At 53.8% G+C, this 11,872-nt stretch overlaps 1 protein-coding gene across 1 annotated transcript; it reads left to right on the top strand.

The window, feature by feature from the left end:
- Nucleotides 1-237: 237 nt before the first annotated feature.
- Rsph6a (radial spoke head 6 homolog A) lies at nucleotides 238-10,379 on the top strand. Its single transcript, XM_048369334.1, has 6 exons — nucleotides 238-704; nucleotides 3,688-3,925; nucleotides 4,609-5,367; nucleotides 6,532-6,676; nucleotides 7,265-7,382; nucleotides 10,142-10,379. Exons 1-6 carry the CDS (start codon nucleotides 295-297, stop codon nucleotides 10,377-10,379), a joined length of 1,908 nt encoding a protein of 635 aa, XP_048225291.1. The 5' UTR covers nucleotides 238-294.
- The last annotated feature ends 1,493 nt before the right edge of the window (nucleotides 10,380-11,872 follow it).

Below are 11,872 nucleotides of genomic sequence, written 5' to 3'. Positions count from 1 at the left end.
CTGTGCGCCCAGCGCCGCCGGCCCAGAAACCCCGCGCGCGCGCCGCCCGCCGGCCCCGCGCCCCAGTAACCGCCGGTTCTCGGCTCCTTGAACCGGTGCTGCTGGCAGCGGCTCCCCTCGGCGAGCTTCCTCCCAGAAGTGCGCACCCCGCTGGGAAGCATGGGGGATTCCTCGCCCCGGAGGGGCTCCCAGGCCTCCGGGCAGCCACGCGGCTGGGAGCAGGCCGAGGACTTCGGGGAGGATTTCGGGGAGGATGAGCAAGACCTGCTGGGCAGCCCATCTTTCCAGAGCGGCATGCCCATGTACCAGGGCTACCCGGCGGAGGACGGCGCCATGGGCGGCCTGGAGTATCCCAGCATGGACATGGGCTACCCCCAGGAGTACCAGCCCCACGCCTACCAGGCGGCCGACTTCGGCCCCGGCCTCGCCATGGGCCCTGGCCTCTACCCGCCGATGGACTCCGCTTACCAGGAGGCGGTGCCCGACCTCCTGGCCCAGTACAGCCTGTACCCCGAGGACGACCAGGAATTCGAAGAAGGCACGCAGCATGGGCCCTACCTGCGGGACGACCCGGCGCTGGGGCCCTCGGAGCCGCCCTTCATGTCCTTCAGTCGGGACATGCCGGAGCCCGAGCCTCGCGAGCTGGCTGTGCAGAATGCCAAGGCCTACCTGCTGCAGACCAGCGCCAGCTGCAACCTCAGCCTGTGAGAGGGGGGCACGCGGGGAGGGGGACACCTCCCCCGGACATCTTGCCTCAGCTAGAGTCAGGGAAGACAGCCTCCAGCCCGCACTTCCAGACCAGCCCCAAACAGAGAGGGTGGGTCTCTCATCCAAGATCACACAGCGAGAGTGCAGCAGAGCCAGGCTTCTAACAAAAGTGATATGGCTCCTGAAGACCTGTGTGGTTTTGTGTTTAACATATAATCTCACTATGTAGCCCAAGGCTGGCCTCAAAGTCCCAATCCTTCTAGACTCAGCCTTCCAGGTGTTCAGATTACAGGCACGCACCCCCACGCCTGGCTAGACCCTGTTATTCACTAAACTTCCCTGCTTGAGGAAGGTACTTGCCAGAGTCACTTAGCTGCCACCAAGTACCCAGCTCAACATTCTGGGAGAGAGAATGGAGGACTGCGGTCCAACTCTAGCTCCAGAAGGAAAGTCTGTAAGCCTCATCTATCTCCAATGAACCAGCAAAAAAAAGGTGGAGGCAAAGCTGTGGTTCAAGTGGTAGAGTTCTACCCTGAGGGAAAAATAAAAGCTCAAGGACAGCACCCAGACCCTGAGTTCAAGTCCCAGAACTAGCACACATACACACTTGTAACCACAGCAGCAATAATAATAACAAGGCAACAGTAAGGACTAAGGAAAATAAAGCCGAATGAGGGGGACACAGAGTGGGGAGAACCCTTTCAGATAACTGGGTGGCTGACTCCGCCTGGAACACTCCATCCACTCCCCAGGATGGATTTCTAGACACTCACTGCTCATACCTCAGACCCCAGAATCCTGTCAGAATCAACTGTTGTTCTGGCAACCAGTCTCAGCTGCTGGGACACCCCAGCCAGTGTGCCCACTTCCGCCCATTTCCAACTTCAGTGAGGCCCTCCACCAAGCTCTGGTGGCTGATGCCTGTCATCCCAGTGGCTCTGGAGGCTGAGGCCTTGAGGGCCACAGTTCAAAGCCAGCCTGGGACAGGTAAGTCCCAGGGACTTGAGGGACTCCATCTCCAAAATAATGAGCAAAAAGCTGAGCTGAAGGTGTGGTTCAAGTGGTAAGAGTACCAGCAAGGTCCTGCGCTCAAGCGCCAATACAGACTCCGCCCCCCCCCCCCCCATTACTTGCAAAGCAGTTTGCATGTGGCTGGTTTGTTCCATGTGCATCCTGTGTCATTGCCCCAGCCTGCTCTCCAGGGCGACTATCCCATATTTGTGTGCACACTGAACTCAACGCTCCTAACCCTCAGAAGGGATGGTCATGATTGCACATGGCCCCTAGTGCCCAGCCTAGGGGGATGGAAGCCACACTCACCCCTGCATATCTCTCCAACAAACCAGGCACCCCCCCTTGAGACCGCTGCACAGTCCCCAGCCTTCCCTGTAAGTCAAGGAAGTTTTACTTTTGCCTTTCTGATCTTTTTTATATTTTTTCCTTTTTTATGCCTTATTGCATTGGTTGTGGCTTCCAGAATAGCTCAAAAGAAGGGCTGTTTTTTTGTTTTGTTTTGTTTTGTTTTGAGCTAGTGCTGGGGCTTAGCCTTGGGGCGTGGGCACTGTGTCTTTGTTTTCAATTTGCTTTTGTTATAAAGGTGATGTACACAGTGGTTAAAGTTATGTAAGTAAGGCAATGAGTACATTTCTTGTTTTGTTTTGTTTTTTTTTTTTGTTTTTGGCCAGTCCTGGGGCTTGGACTCAGGGCCTGAACACTGTCCCTGGCTTCTTTTTTTTTTTTTTCTCAAGGCTAGCACTCTGCCACTTGCGCTACAGCGCCACTTCTGGCCATTTTCTATATATGTGGTGCTGGGGAATTGAACCCAGGGCCTCACGTATACGAGGCAAGCACTCTTGCCACTAGGCCATATCCCCAGCCCAATGAGTACATTTCTTGTCGAACATTGTTACCCTCCCCCCATCCATCTCCCACTTCCCTTCTCTCCCGCTCCACTCCCCCTCTTATGTTTTTTTTGTTTTTTTTTTTTGTTTTTTTTTTCCTAAAGGCTGGCACTCTACCACCTGAGCCATAGATCTACTTCTGGCTTTTTTGGTAGTTAAACGGAGATAAGAGCCTTACAGATTTTTCTGCCGAGACTGGCTTTGAACCACAATCCTCAGGTCTCAGCTTCCAGAGTAGCTAGGACTACAGGCATGAGCCACCAGCAGTTGGCTCAAATAGGACACACACACATATATGGTGATATACAGAGGGGTTGTAGTTACATAGGTCAGGTAATGAATACATTTCTTCTGTCATAATATTACCCCTCCCTTGGGCTCTCATCATTTTTACCTCCCATTTCCACCCCCAAGTTGCATAGTTCACTTTCAACATCATGTGAGTGAGTACCACAGCTGCATTTGTTCACCCTTTGTCCCTCCAATCCTAGGCCCTCCCCCCTTATCCTCCCAAAGACATATAAATGAACAAACAAGACAAAAAATAAAAAAACAGCACCAAAAAAAATACATAGGCATTGCTCCTTTGTGTTCCTCTCCTAAGAGACTCCTCCTTTGGTCTCACTGGGTGTCCAAAGAGGTTTTAAGGAGAGTGTTCTGCTAGGTAGCCATGGTTCACACCTGCAATCCTGGCTACTCAGGAAGCTGAGATCTGAGGGTCATGGAAGCCAGGAGACTCTCATCTCCAGTGAACCAGCAAAAAGCTGGAAATAGAGTGTGAGTCAAGTGGTAGAGCACAGGCCCTGAACAAAAAAAGGCTGAGGGATAGTGCCCAGGCCCTCAATACTGGCCCCCAAAGCAAATGAGGATGACCTTATTTGGAGCCAGCCTAGACTACACAGTGACTGCTGCCTGCCTCCCCTGCCCGCCCCGCCACACACCTGCGCTGGGTCACCACCATCAGGGAGCCAGCTGCCCCCGGGGCAGGGCCGCTGTCCTTCCCTCCCCGTGTCCCCAGCGCCAGGCACAGGGCCAGGCGCCCGGCCGCAGCCTCACCTTCCCCTCCTCCGGGAGGCAGGTATGAACACCTGGTGAACCTGCTGACCAAGGTCCTCAACGAGCGGCCCGAGGACCCGCTGTCCATCCTGGAGTCTCTGAACCGCACCACGCAGTGGGAATGGTTTCACCCCAAGCTGGACACGCTGCGGGACGACCCTGAACTGCAGCCCACCTACGAGATGGCCGAGAAGCAGAAGGCGCTGTTCCTGCGGAGCAGTGCCGGTGGGGAGGGCGAGCAGGAGATGGAGGAGGAGGTGGTGAGTGGGGTGGGCGGGGCCCCAGCCACCACAGAGCCCAGCTTGGTCAGGCCTGGCACCTGGGCTTCGGCAAAAGAGGGTGTGAGGGTGTGTGTGTGTGTGTGTGTGTGTGTGTGTGTGTGTGTGTCCTGAGGCTTAGGCTAGCATTCTACCACTGTGAGCTACTTCCAGCTTTTTGTTGGTGAATTGGAAATGAGAGCCTCAGAGGCTTGCCTGCCTGGGCTGGCTTTGAACTGCCATCGCACAGCTTGCACCTGGCTTCTAGATGAGTCATGTTTTTGCCCTTTCTTTTTCATCAACACATTCTCCCCAAAAGGCCGTGCAGGGGAGTCGGTGAGACATTTATCTCCAAACCACCAAAAACCAGAAGTGGAGCAGTGGCTCAAAGTGGTAGAGTGCTAGTGTTGAGCCAAAAGAGCCTAGGGACAGAGCCCAGGTCCTGAGCTCAAGCCCCACGACTGACCCCTCCTGCCCCAAAAAAACAGTCTCATGGGACTTGCCAGCCCTGGCTGGCAGATCTCAGCCCCCTGAGCATGCATGACAGGTGTGAGCCACCTGTGCCAGGCTCACTCACTTTTTGAGTGTTCCACCTCCCAAGTAGCTGGGATTACAGGCATGAGTCCCCTGGCCCGGCTCAGGCTCCCTGAGCTCAGGGCTCCACCGAGCTTGTTTGCCTTTTGCAGGGTGAGACGCCAGTGCCCAACATCATGGAAGCGGCCTTCTACTTCGAGCAGGCCGGCGTGGGGCTGAGCACCGACGAGAGCTTCCGCATCTACCTGGCGCTGAAGCAGCTGGTGGAGCAGCAGCCCATCCACACCTGCCGCTTCTGGGGCAAGATCCTGGGGCTGAGCCGCAGCTACCTGGTGGCCGAGGTGGAGTTCCGGGAGGGCGAGGAGGAGGGCGAGGAGGAGGAGCTGGAGGAGATCCTGGAGGGCGAGGCGCTGGAGGCGCACGAGGAGGAGGGCGAGGAGGATGAGGAGAAGGAGGTGGACACGGTGCCCAAGCCCCAGTGGAAGCCGCCGCCCACTGTGCCCAAGGAGGAGAGCCGCACCGGCGCCAACAAGTACCTGTACTTCGTGTGCACCGAGCCGGGCCGCGCGTGGACGCGGCTCCCGCACGTGACGCCCGCGCAGATAGTGCAGGCCCGCAGGATCAAGAAGTTCTTCACGGGCCACCTGGACGCGCCCGTCACCAGCTTCCCGCCCTTCCCCGGCAACGAGGCCAACTACCTGCGCGCCCAGATCGCGCGCATCTCCGCCGCCACGCACATCAGCCCGCTCGGCTTCTACCAGTTCGGGGAGGAGGAGGGCGACGAGGAAGAGGAGGGCGGCGCCGGGCGCGACTCCTTCGAGGAGAACCCCGACTTTGAGGGCATCCCCGTGCTCGAGCTCGTCGACTCCATGGCCAACTGGGTCCACCACATGCAGCACATCCTGCCGCAGGTGCTCAGGGATGGCCCACGGGGAGGACGCAGAGCTCCACCCGGCCCCCACCATTCTCCCCACAACAGTGGGGGGGAACCCACCCTCCCTTCCACCCCTCAACTCCATCCAGCCATCGTCCATCATCCATCTGCCCATCCTTTTCTCCATCCATCGTCTTTCCTTCAGGCCATCTACCCACCTGTCCATCCACCTATTGTTCGTCCATCATTCATCTCTCTGTCAGTCTGTCTGCCCATTCATCCATTTACCCATCCATCCACTGCCCATCGTCCATCCATCTGTCTTCTCATCAGCCCATCTACCCATCCATCCATTTATCCATCCATCCATTGTCCAACCTCCATCCATCCTCCATCCAGCTATCCTCCATTCATTGTTCCTTCTTTCTTGCCATCCATCTTTCCATCATTCCCACCTTTGTGAACATCATCCATCCATCATCCATCTTTCTGTCAATCCATTTATCCGTCTACCCATCCATCCTTCCATTCATTCACTCATCCACATCATCCATCCGCCCATCCATTCTTCTGCCCACCCATCTTATCCACCCATCCATCTACCAATCTATTCATCTTTCCACCCCTCCATCCATCCTTCCATTCACCTACATCATCCATCTTCCTATTCTGCCCACCCATCTACTCATCCATTCATCTATCCTTCCATCCACCCATCCTTCCCTGCAGACATATGGCTATAATCCCAGCTTCTGAAAGGCCAAAGCAAGAGGATTGTGAGTTCCCAGACAAGAAAAGAAAAGAAAGCACTATTTGCCTCTTGGTCTCACTAAGCCCAACAGCCCAATGAAAGAGGCGCCCACTAACCCCACTTCACAGAGGAGCAAAGTGCAGGCAGTGCTCTTCCCAGTGTCTGCTCAGGACAGCCATTATGAGGTATCTGTCCCCGGGTGTGCCCTGGTAGCTGGGCGAGCCTGCACCCAGTAGGTGTTAAGTATTCAGTCAGTCAAAGAATGAATGATTGCACCGAGGTTTTAGTCAACAGGAGGCAAGAGCCCCTGCACCCGATCAGCCATTCTCTCCTGTCCCCCTACCTGAGTCCCTGAAGACAGGGCTCCAGGGTCCCGCCTGGCACTTCACCTCCTGCCCACACAGGCCTAGCATTGTCCTCGGAGGCCAGCTGAGCCTGTTCTGCCTCCAGGGCCGCTGCACGTGGGTGAACCCTCTGCAGAAGACCGAGGAGGAGGAGGAGCTGGGGGAGGAGGAGGAGAAGGCTGACGAGGCCATGGAGGAGGTGGAGCAGGAGGTTGGGCCTCCGCTGCTGACGCCGCTCTCGGAAGATGCTGGTAAGCCTCCGGGTGGACACTGAGGGCCGGCCAGCCCTGGGGCCCATCCAACCAGCTGCACTGGCTCTGCCACTTACCAAGCAGACTCTAGGATGGGGCTCCCTCAGGGGCTCCTAGACTCTGAGAGAAAGATGGGGTTCATTCAGAGCCCCTCCAAGCCAGGTGGGCTTGAGCTGGGGTTCGGATGCATGGACAGGAATTCCCTGAGATGGAGGGAAGAGGAAAGAGGCTAGGAGCCTGTGGTGCCTAAGAATGAACCCCAATTCCATGAGCAAAGAGCCTGGGTCCTGCCTTCAGTACCCTGGGCCCTCCTGAGGCCCAGTTAAGGCCTGGTGCTGCTGGGGCCCTTGTCACCGGCCTCCTGCCCCCCTTGCAGGTGAACGTCCACATTTCCTGGGTGCAGTCACTGAGGCTCAGGTGATGCACTGGGGCCACAGCAGGGGAGGGGCCTCGAGCCAAGCCGCGGTTCTGCGCATGCCCTCTGATCCTCCTGCTGGGTTCTTTCCCTCACTCCTCTCCTTCCGTGGGGGCTGGGAAGGGCATGGGGACCCCTTGACCACACTGTCCCTCTCTGCCTGCCTTTGGCAGAGGTCATGCACATGTCACCGTGGACGACCCGCCTTTCCTGCAGCCTCTGCCCTCAGTACTCGGTGGCCGTAGTGCGCTCCAATCTCTGGCCAGGAGCCTATGCCTATGCCAGTGGCAAGTAAGTCTTGTCCTTGTCTCCCCCTCTCCTCCATAACTCCTTGAGGACTTCCCAGGTAGCCCATCACAGGGGCAGGGATGGTGAGGAGCCCCCTCCCTCCCTCAAGAGGTCCCAGGAGAATGACCTTCTGAGCCAGGGGCTCCACTGGAGCTAAAATAAGAAATCTCAGGGCTGAGCAGTGGGTGGGGCCCAGTGAGGCACTCCTGTAAGTAATCCCAGCATTCTAGAGGGATAGGCAGGAGAATCCGGACTTTGACACTGGCTGGCCTGAGCTATCTCCAAGGCTGTTACAAAACAACAAATCCCAGACCAAAGTTGTGAGCTTCTTGGAGGAATGAGTGGAGGACCAGAGAGGGGTAGGGTCTGTCCCAGGGGCACACAGCACCGGTGTCTTGACAGCCTGTGTCTGCAGCTCCTGTGTGGGGAGCCCCCCCTGGCCTTGGACATCTTCCAACTGGAAGGGTCTTTTCCCCATGGGGTACCAGGATCCTGCCACCAGTTACTCCCAAAAGACAGATTCGCCAAAGCCACCTCTGTGTCTCCCTCTCCCAGTTATACGTTGTCATCATGGTGGCCTCGGCCTGCGCAGCTCATCCCAGCCCTTGGGCAGGCACAGGAGTGAGTCTACCGGTAACTGCATTACCAGCTCTGTCCACCAGATGGCGGGGTGACCACACAGTGCGTTAACCTTTTCCCAACCTATGGGTATCCTGTCCTGTATTCCAGGTTCTGGGGTTTCATTTTAACCACATTCTTAGCAATTATTATTACTATTGTTATTATTATTACTATAACTATTACTATTGTTATTGTTATTTGTGCCAGTACTAAGGTTTGAACTCAGAACCTGGATGCTGTCCCTTAGACGTATGTGTGTGTGTGTGTGTGTGTGTGTGTGTGTGTGTGTGTGTCCTGGGGCTTGAACTCAAGGCCTGAGTGCTGTCCCTGAGTTTTATTGCTCAAGGCTAGTGTTCTACCACTTGAGCCACAGCTCACTTTCAGCTTGTTGGTGGTTAACTGGAGACCAGGGTCTCAAAAACTTTCCTTTCCGGGCTGGCTTCAAACCATGACCTTCAGATCTCAACCTCCTGAGTAGCTGGGATTACAGGCATGAGCCACTGGAGCCTGGCAATGCACATCCCAATTTGGATGATAAATAGTCATGAGAAAGACGGGACTTTTGCCAGGTTTGGTGGCACACACTTGCAATCCCAGAGAGGAAGAGGCAGTGGTAGGAGGATGGAGAATGGGAGGCCAGCCTGGGCTATGTTGTGAGACCCTGCCTTAAGAGCAATTAAGAGAAGAATGGCAAAAGTAGACTTGTGCAGTTGAGTTGTTCCAGGCATCACTGGAAGGTTTCCAATAACCAAATGAAGTATCAGTTTTATTTTTAGAATGGAAATTAAAATGAAATAAAATGCACTCCACCCAACAACGGCAGAATACACATTCTGCTCAAACATTCACAGAGCACACTTGAGGATGAGCCATGTACTGAGTCATAAAGCAAGTCTCAGAAAACATAGTGCTTGAAATGATACAAACGGCACTCTCTGACCACCCTAAATGATATTAGAAATGAATAACAGTGCCAGGAGTGGTGGCTCCAGCCTGTAATCCTAAATGGGAAGTTCAAAACAAGCCTGGGTCAAAAAGCAAGTTCAAGACACTTCATTTTACCCAGTGCCTGAGTTCTCCCAGCAATTCTGGGAAACACACATAGGTAGATCACAGTCCAAGCTGGCCTGGCATAAAGTGGGACCCTATCACAAAAATGTAAAAAAGCCAGGCAGAGGCCAAGTGCTAGAGCACCTGGCTATCAAGCTTGAGGCCTGGAGTTCAATCTCCAGTATGAAAAGGAAGGAAAATGAGAGAGAGAGAGAGAGAGAGAGAGAGAGAGAGAGAGAGAGAGAGAGAGAGAGAGAGAGAGAGAGGAGAGAGAAAGAGAGGGAGAGATTGGTTGGAGGCATGACTCAGTTGGCAGAGTGCCAGCCAATGACCAAAATCATCAGGTACTGAGTTTTAAGAATTTAAGTGCTGGTCTGGGACATCAGAGAGTGACAGAGAGAGACAGAGACAGAGAGAGACAGAGAGAAAGATAGACACTCAGCCAGGTGCCATGGCCCACGCCTGTCATCCTAGCTACTCAGGAGGCTGAGATCTGAGGATTGCAGTTTGAAGCCAGCTTGGGCAGAAAAGTCCATGAGACTCTTATCTCCAATAAACTACTCAGAAAAGCTAAGTGGCACTATGGCTCAAGTAGCAGAGCACTAACCTTAAGCAAGAGAAGCCCAGGGACACCATCCAGGGCCTGAGTTCAAGCCCCAGGACCGGCAGGGGGCGTGAGAGGGGGAAATAGACACTGATGGGTAGTGATGTATACCTTTAATCCCAGCTATGTGGGAGGCAGAGGCAGAAGGATCACAGATTGAGGCCAGCCTGAGGCTATATAGTGATACTCTAAAAGAAAAATAGAGAGAGAGAGATCAATAAGAGAAGGAAATGGGAGAAATTCACACATATTGTGACGAAGACATCACAGGCTCCTTAAAGAACTGCTGGATTAAAGAAGTCCAGGGGAAAATGAGGAAATGAAGTAACAATTGTGAATTCACCACTGGGGCCATATGGGCTGCTGCACACCAGGGCTGTCTAGGTCGAATGGACACAGTTTACCGGCCCCCTCGTGACTTGGCCGCCATGCTTCGCCCAGGGGTCATCTCACCCTTAAATCTCTCAGTGTCTTGCTGCCCCTGTAGGAAGTTTGAGAACCTATACATCGGCTGGGGCCACAAATACAGCCCCGAAAACTTCAACCCCGCCCTGCCGGCCCCCATCCAGCAAGAATACCCCAGCGGCCCCGAGATCATGGAGATGAGTGACCCCACTGTGGAGGAGGAGCAGGCGCTGAAGGCTGCTCAGGAGCAGGCCCTGGCAGCGGCCGAAGAGGAGGAGGAGGACGAGGAGGAGGAGGAGGATGAGGATCTGGAGGATTGAGATTCTCCAGTTCCATCCTGCAGGCCGGCAGACAGCAACGGTCCCTTTACCCTTACTTACCCTCAGTACCCATGGTACTTTTCTTGTTGGTTTGTTTCTTGCCCCTGGGGGGCAAGTATAGAAAAAGATATGACTGCTATTCCGAATAAAATGTCCCCGTTTCATGGAGGCTGGGTTGATTTCTTTCTGCCCATTCCTTGACCCAGATGCAGGGCTGCTGGGCTCTGCCTGGGGGCATAGCATGCCTTGGTAGCTTTGTTCCCATGTCTTTCACTTCTTCATTTAGCCATCAAACTGCTATTTTTTATGAAACAGACCAACCTCAAATTCACAATCTTCCTGCCTCTCAGTCTCCCCGGCTGGGATTACAGGTGTATACCACCATGCCCAACAACTAAACATGGAAGCACTTCCTATCTTCCCAGTCCTGGTCTGGGGAAATAGAGGTGATGAGGTATCCTGAGAAGGCAGGACTCTTGTTTTCCAGGGAAGATAGATTCATGCCCAGACAATGACAACTCAGACAGGGGAGTGCAGACTGCACAATGTGTACAAATCTTTTTTTCTTAATGTTTTATTTATTTTTGAGACAGTGTCTTCTTCTGTAGTTTAGGTTGGCTTCAAAGTTGAACTTTTTCTGCCTCACCTTATTGAAGGTGTACATTATCAATCTTGGGCTCAAAGTTAAGTCTTAAAGGGTCAAGAACAGAATAAGGCATTCCAAACTATATGTGCAAAAGCCCAAGGCCAAAGAATATGATGGGATGTGAGGGAATAACTTCTCAAACCTCTAAGAAGCAGGAAGTGTGATGGGTAAATCAGGGTGGAAGCTAGGCAGGCAGTGGCAAATACCCTATGTTTAGCTACCTAGGAGGCTGAGATCTGAGAATTGTGGTTCAAAGCCAGCCAAGGTAGAAAAGTCCATGAGGTTGATCATATCTCCAATTCACCAACAAAATTCTGGATTGGAGGCATGGCTCCAGCCTAGCAAGAATGGGGCCCTGAAACCAAATCCCAATACAATAAGAGAGAAAAAAAGTTAACCTCAGTATATGTTAGAGCTAGGCTTGGTGGCAGCGATCACACCTGTAATCCCAGCTACTTAGGAGGTGGATGTAGGAGAATCATGCGTTTGAGGCCAGCTTGAGCAGTTAGCAAGACCCCAAATCAAAAAAGTTGAGGGGAGGGGTGAGGAGCTTGAGGCACAGCACTGGTCCAGCATAGCAGATGCCTGAGTTCAAACCCCAGTACCACCAACAAAAGTTGGAGGGCTGGGAAAGTGGCTTAGTGGTGGAGTGCTTGGCTAGCATGCATGAAAGCCCTGGGTTTGATTCCTCAGTACCACATCAACAGAAAAAGCCAGAAGGGGTGCTGTGGCTCACGTGGTAGAGCACTGGCCTTGACCAAAAGCTCAGGGACAGTGTCCCGGCCCTGAGTTCAAGTCCCAGTACTGGCAAAAAAAAATTGTTTTTAAGTTGGAGATCCGTATTATC

Source organism: Perognathus longimembris, chromosome 20, assembly GCF_023159225.1.
Source record: "Perognathus longimembris pacificus isolate PPM17 chromosome 20, ASM2315922v1, whole genome shotgun sequence".
In the NCBI taxonomy this organism is placed as follows: domain Eukaryota; kingdom Metazoa; phylum Chordata; class Mammalia; order Rodentia; family Heteromyidae; genus Perognathus; species Perognathus longimembris.
The sequence above is the reverse complement of the archived record's forward strand: the minus strand, read 5'-3'. Positions and strand labels throughout refer to the sequence as shown.

Coding starts and splice junctions, on each gene's coding strand:
- Rsph6a (XM_048369334.1), top strand. CDS start 295: ATGCCCATGTACCAGGGCTACCCGGCGGAGGACGGCGCCATGGGCGGC. Junction 5,368..6,531: donor TGCAGCACATCCTGCCGCAG/GTGCTCAGGGAT, acceptor TTCTGCCTCCAG/GGCCGCTGCACGTGGGTGAA. Junction 7,383..10,141: donor TATGCCTATGCCAGTGGCAA/GTAAGTCTTGTC, acceptor CTGCCCCTGTAG/GAAGTTTGAGAACCTATACA.